At 49.3% G+C, this 6922-nt stretch overlaps 1 protein-coding gene across 1 annotated transcript; it reads right to left on the bottom strand.

The window, feature by feature from the left end:
• Positions 1-1481: 1481 nt before the first annotated feature.
• On the bottom strand, positions 1482-6690 carry LOC123043064 (probable calcium-binding protein CML18). Its single transcript, XM_044465407.1, has 3 exons — positions 6091-6690; positions 2708-2881; positions 1482-1516 (listed from the first exon to the last, which is right to left on the bottom strand). Exons 1-3 carry the CDS (start codon positions 6596-6598, stop codon positions 1482-1484), a joined length of 717 nt encoding a protein of 238 aa, XP_044321342.1. The 5' UTR covers positions 6599-6690.
• Positions 6691-6922: the final 232 nt, after the last annotated feature.

The following is a 6922-nucleotide window of genomic DNA, read 5'->3' as shown; positions in this document are numbered from 1 at the left end:
TGGTTGTAGGAGGTGTCATGCGGACAGCTGCTTGACCTTGACTGAATGGGAGGCGTGCGAGCGCCATTCGGTGCGCAGGCTGACCGAGAGGTGTGCGAGCTGTCCTCGAGTGTGCAGGCTCACCGGCGAGTTGTATGCTGCGCAGGCTCACTGGGAAGTGAGCCCTTTGACTTCCATGGCCGCCCGCCTTGCTCGCATCCTCTCCATGGCGCTCAAGCCGCAGTTTAATTCGCTTTTTAAATATAAAGCACTCATCGCAAACGTTTTAGTTAGAACACCCGTATGTAAACCGACAGCTTCCCCAGGAAGCCAAGAGAAAATTTGCCAAGTAGGATTTCTGCAGCTATTGATTGCAAACGTTTTAGATAGAACACATGTATGCAAAGTGAGAGCAGCGCAGGATTTGTGCACCCCTTCAATGCAAACGGTTGTTTTGGATGACCCGTGTGCAACCCCGTACAAACAATTTGGTATAATTTGTCAATCCTTGTAACACTGTGATTTGTCAAAATATGAAGCTAAAAATCACTAGCAGTATCTAATTTTTGCAACTAAAATTCAGTCATTAAGCATAGATTTCATTCATAGATTAAGCAGTCGTTCTTAATTTATACAAACAGTTCAACTCGATAGCTGAACCGACCAAACTTTTTCCCAATTTTTGCCAACCACGTACTGAAATAGCTAGTTCAACTCTATATACCAGCTAATTTTAAGTACGTTGTACAGTTCCACCACATCTATAGTCAGATGAACTAAAAAAATAGCCCCTAAATACTACTACTACTACGGAGGGGCTTTGTACTACTTCCGGCTGCCTCTCCTCCGCCTTGCGCGCTTAGTAAGAGGCGGCGGAGGAGGAGCCTACTGACGAGCTGGGCAATCGCAGTGCGGTGCCTGCCGCTAATGCAGCTTCAGCGACACTCACCTCGAACGCTCTCTGCCACTCCAGACAACCCCTCTCGAAGCGGTGGTTCTCCTCATAGATCTTCTGATTCCTCGCCTCTGAGGCGGCGTGTACTGCGGCCACTGCGGTGGTAAGGCTCTTTGTGTGCTCGACGAGGTGCTCCTCCTCCTCCCGCAGGAACTCGGTGTAGCACGCAAGGTCGTTGTCACACGTGCGGGCATCCACCTCCGCCTCCCGCCTTTGGGCGATGGTGGCGGAGCGGGTGATGACCCTGGCGATAGACGGTGGGCTGGCGGTCACGGCGGCCGACGACGGGGTGGCGGCCACAACCACCACCTCCCGCCTTCGGGTCGCGGTGGCGGAGCGGGTGATGGCCACAGTGGCCAACAGTTGGGTGGCGGCCTCGATGACCATCTCCCGCCTTTGGGCCGTGGTAGCGGAGCGGGCGATGACCCTGGCTTTCGACGGTGGTGTGGCAGCAACGGCAGCCGGCAGCAGCTGCCGACGGGCACCGGCGGCGGAGCGTGTGGTGGGTGTTTCGCGCACACCCAACAGGGATGCCACGCGCACTACACTATGTCGGGGACTGCGCCGCCGCCGCGGTGTAGCCTCCCAGCTGGAGCTATCCTCTGATGATGGCGGAGTGGCTGAGCGACGATGATGGACCGGTGCCATTGAAGATTGTGGGAGAAGTAGACGCGATAAGCTACAGGGATGGAGGGGAAAATGCGACGTAGGACTCACCGGCCGTGAGGGTTTTTATAGCAGGCCGATAAGCATTGGGATTTTGGGGGATTTCACCGAGTCGGGCAGGAAGCTTGCGCGGGAATCTGCGAGGTTGCGCGAGAATGGGCTCGCCGATGATTCATTGGCGCCACCGTTTGGCAAAAAGAACGCCCCGGCGTTCTGCGCAAGCTTGCGTTGTAAGCCGTCTGTGGCAGCGGGGTAACAAGACGTGCGAGAGGAGGACGAAAGGCCACGTACACATACGGTTAATAAAAAAACGTTTGCGATTTAATTACCTACTATACCACCGTCCTGGTTTATAAGAATGATTTAACTAATAAAATATGAATGCATGTCGCCAAAGATTATATAGTTGGATTTGTATTTGAACATAGTTTCCAATTGTATAATTTTTAAAACATGCATTAACATTTTGTTGGTTAAATTTGAGGGCAAAGTATGGCACGGAATATAAAGGAGACTATAGACTAGACGGAGGTGGTACCACACGGCCGCTATCTACGCAGCAACGCAACTGTCGGTCGGCTTGTAGGCGACCATTTCCTGCATGTTCAACTGCTCTATGTGTGTGGTTTCTTGCGGTCCAGGCGGCCGCGGCGCGCTCTACTCGCATCCCTCCGTGCGCGCTCTGCTCTCGCGTCACTCCGGGTGCTCGGCGCATGATCCGCACGTTCGTGTGCAAGCGGTTGCGCCGGGCGCGACGCGACGATGCAGTTACCCGCTGCAAAAACTGCCATGCGGACGTGCCGAGAATCCACGCAGCCCGGCCCCCTTTTATTCCTGCGGCCATTTACATTCATCTCTCGTCTCACACGACACAATAAGCACACCCACAAGGAGACATACAGATAGGACATCCAGCGGTTCCAATGGCGCTCCCCGTGGCCAGCGGCCGACAACGACAACAGCAATGGCTGACGACGACAACGACGGGAAGTTCACCACGCATCATGTAGTGGACACCCACGTGAGGGGGAAGGCCCTCTCGGTGGTGTACACGAACGATCTGGTCTCGGTGGAGAGCTCCATCCAAACTATGGAGCAGTTCCTTACCGAGGACAAGTACCGAGTGGTCGGCGTCGACCTCGAGTACACCATGGGTCATGTCGGGCACGATCAGAAGGTTGTCGTCGCTTAGCTGTGCGTGCGACATGACGTCCTCATCTACCACTTCCACCTTGCCACAAGGCCTTGCAAGCATTTCTCCAGGTTTATCAAGAGCTCCGACTATAGTTTCGCTACGGTGGACACCACCAACGATCTAAAAGCGCTCAAGGTTTCGGACTTGAAATGCCCAAATCTTGTCAACATCCAGCACCACTACAAGGTCTGGGGCAGCGACAAAAACAAACTGAACTCCCTGGTTGACTCGCCTCGGCCATCATCGACCCCTACTACGCAAAGATGAAGCAAGAGAGCAATAAGGACAAGAATGCCTGGCACAGTGTGTGGCATAAGAGACTAGATTAACAACATGTCAAGTACGCGGCCATGGACGCGTACACAAGCTACGAGATGTACAGGCGGATCGTTGACATGAGGAACTGTCTTCTTCCTGACCCAGATGAGGGATCAAGCCACATAGCAGTGGCGGGAGCGTCACAAGAAGTAGATGACTAGATGATCATTTCTCCTACTTTAGAATGCATGCAATTATTTATTGAGGTGTGTGCAAATGATCTGTATAGTCACTTATGTAATCGGATGTTTATTTCAGTTATATATACATGTTATTCTACTGTAGACAGAGCAATTCACACGGCTTATTAGTAGCAATCGTCTGTGTTATTATTGGTCTTCGCACACATTTCAGATTACGGACCTATTTGCCGCGTATCACACACACACACACACACATCTTGTTCAGTTGAACCGTTTTCATTATGTTGCCTAATCACACACAGTTCATCCCAGTGAACCGTATGTTGTATATCGCACATGCCTTCATCTGGATGCCCATTTCTTTTGTGCCTCCTCATCCCAAACAGTTAACTGAGCTGAACCATATGCCCTGCATCGCACACGCAACTAAATTCTGAACCGTGTTTGATGCATCTGTCATCGCAAACATTTTGCACCTTTTTTGATGGTTTTTACACCACCGTTTGCGATTATGGCATCACACACAGTTTCGTCGAAGGGTCTCTGATTGTAGTGTCGCGTTTGGACCATCCTGCAGTAGTGAGTTGCATTTATTTACTGTTGTTGTTATGCCATTGTGATGACGCATTCGTCCATGTTGCATTGCTATTGATTTTGTTTCTCTCCTGGCGGTATTTGGGCATTGTTATGCAGGAGCCATGGGTTTGACTTCGGCGAAGGGGGTCGCCCTCACCGCCTCCTTGTTTTGGTCTCCTCGCGTTTCTGCTCAGCGTCGTCGCAGAAAACAAAAAGGTTTGTGTTGTTTATCTGTTATACTATATGAATCATGCATGCTGATACACTATTGTGCAAGTTCTATGGTATGTGAGTTCCTTTTGTTGCTGGAAGCATTGATACAATATGTCATGTGCAGGGAGCTCCGCATCCGAGTCTCGGTCATCCTGCACAGCAAGGAGTTGGGCCAAGGGAGCAAGCAGAGCTGCTGGTTCCTTGAGGCCGGATCGAGTAAGATGGTGCACCACGGCATGCGGCACGAGTAAGAGGGATTTGTATGAACAAGTCTAGTTTTTTATTCACAACACCTAGCTTGTAGATTCAGCAATTGCCGTTGCAAGGTCGTCACGGAACTTATCCATTGACCTATCACCCATGCTTGTTTTTGAGCTACTACCACTTTGAGTTGTTGTAGGCCTGTAGTTATTTATTGCGACTGAGCTGCTATATTGCATTGTTGAACCAATCGATTGCCACCTCTTAGATTTACTGTCATATGGAGTGGATAAATTTACAGCGAGTTTACTAGTAATCTGAGCACTTGTTAGTTTAGTCAAGTAGGGGATTAGAGTGAAATGATCATGTAGGAAGTAGGTACCATAAATATATGAATGGCTACAATCCTTGAGAGAACCTGGCTCTACTTTTGCAAAAGTTTAGTTTACTCATGATATGGTTTCTGTAGCTATGTGACGCCACATTAAACATCTGTTTGATGTAAATAGTGGTCTCAGTTGCTCAGTTTGAGTGCTTCAGGTTGATGCATTGGCACATGCGAACTGTTGAGGATATGGTCTCCTTTTTGGCGCAATAAGCGATTGGATTAGGCAAGTTCAGTTATGCAATGTCTTAGATATTTTTTTTGGTTCTTCTGTGATGATTTCAGCAGCTCTGAAAAATGTTGGGTTGTATATTTTGTGATTGTGTGCAATTCAATCATTATCTGCACGTTCTTGCTAGCAAATGTTGTCAGTAGAGGTTAGAAACGCATAAATTTTGATGTTGTGCATTTAAATTCTGGGATTGCATGTTATTTGCAATCAGCTATGACTGTCGGCATTTAAATTTCATTTATTCGACGTATTTGAATTCAGGCCCTTCGATATGAATGGCCATATCAAAATATAGATAGACATATTGTTTCAAAACGCTGGGACTTGGTGTATTTAGCTTAGAAAAATAGGACCGTAGACTCTTATGCTCATTGCAATGTGCTACACTAGGAGCACCTTTGTTCCATAATGTATTTTGTTAACAGCCACTTTTGGCTAGGAGTTGTGCTAGCGAATTACTTGTTGTGCCTTGTTTTTATCAGTTCTTGTATTATAGCTTCAGGCATAAAAGGAGGTTGGAAGTGTGAAACCATGAAGCATTGCTCAAGAAAGAGTAGCATATTATATATTGTAATAATAGACATATCTAGGTTGTAAAGATTGTAATAGACTAATTTAGTATTTGTTTTCGACGAATTTCATGTGCTCTCTGGTCTATTTGATACATGTGAAATGGAAACCTGACCAGGGGATCCGCTTACGAAAATGGGTGACAAGTTTTGAAATTTTTGACGTGTGGGACCAGTTATGAGATCAACATGACACGTGGGACCAGATTCAAAATAAAATGTCTGAAAATGTATAATAAGTAGATTGTAAAAAGGTTGTGGTAATTTGAGTACAACAAATGATATACAGATTCAACGACATCCCCAAGAACTTGCGGACCCGATTTTCACAACCTTTACAATATAGTTATTGTTTCTGCATGAGTTTCAAACAGAAAAACAAAGAGTTTCAAACGAGTTCTAATTCATTGCAAACAATCCCAAACCAAATTTCTTAGTACACCCATCATCATTAGTAGTACTACTAGCAGATTAGCTTTACATAATTAATCACTTCACCCGCATCATCATCAGTATTCGCATTACGGGGAGCCTAAGCCTTTCACTTTGGGATTAATTATAAATTAAATTAAGCACCATGGAAGAACAAAACCCTCAACGAGGCATGTAGATGCAACATTGTTTGCTGATGGCCGGCCCTTACCAACCTAGCTCCTACCTCCGCCGCCCATCATCTTCTTGAATTCCTCGAAGTTGACGCTGCCGTCGCCGTCGGCGTCGACGGATCGTATCATGCGCGAGCAGTCAGCAACGGAGCACTTCTCCCCGAGCTGGCGGAGCACACGGTGAAGCTCCCGCGCGGAGATGAGCCCGTTGCGGTCGGCGTCGTACATCCGGAAGGCCTCCTTGAGCTCGGCCTCCGTGGCGGCCTCCTGCTCCTTGGCGTCTGCGGCCGCGCTGCCCTTGCAGGGGCCGCAGTGAAAGGCGGCGAACTCGTGGAGGTCGACGAAGCCGTCCCTGTCGGCGTCCATCTCCTCCATCATGCTCTGCACCTCCCCTGGCCCCGGGGGCGCGCCCAGCGCGCGCAGCACGGACGCCAGCTCGTCCGCCGAGATCTTGCCGTCGCCGTTGGCGTCGTAGCGCCGGAACACCTGCTCCAGCTCCGCCATCGGCATGCCCAGCCCGGCGCAGATCTCCGCCTTCGCCGAGCCCACGCCGTTCGCCATGTGATGTGGGGTTCTCTCTCGCTCGCCTCAATTCCTTCCCTGACACGTTGGTTGCTGTGCGCAATTCTTCGCCCCCCGAACGGTCCTGCCTTTTTATCCACGTAACGTGCGGCAGAACTACGCGTAGGTAGATTCTTGGCCGAAATATCACGTAATTTCACAGACGCGTGGGCCTCCCACCCACCGTCTGCGCATATCGGCCCACATGTAAACTGGGTCTAACAACGACGGGTGCCAGAAAAGCGGTGCAGCGCGTAGGTACGACTGCGACGCCCTCGTGAGGGAGTCGTCTGGAGAAAGGAAGCAAAAAATCGCAGCCCGTAC

The sequence above is a fragment of the Triticum aestivum genome, chromosome 1A (assembly GCF_018294505.1).
Source record: "Triticum aestivum cultivar Chinese Spring chromosome 1A, IWGSC CS RefSeq v2.1, whole genome shotgun sequence".
Lineage (NCBI taxonomy): Eukaryota > Viridiplantae > Streptophyta > Magnoliopsida > Poales > Poaceae > Triticum > Triticum aestivum.
The sequence above is the reverse complement of the archived record's forward strand: the minus strand, read 5'-3'. Positions and strand labels throughout refer to the sequence as shown.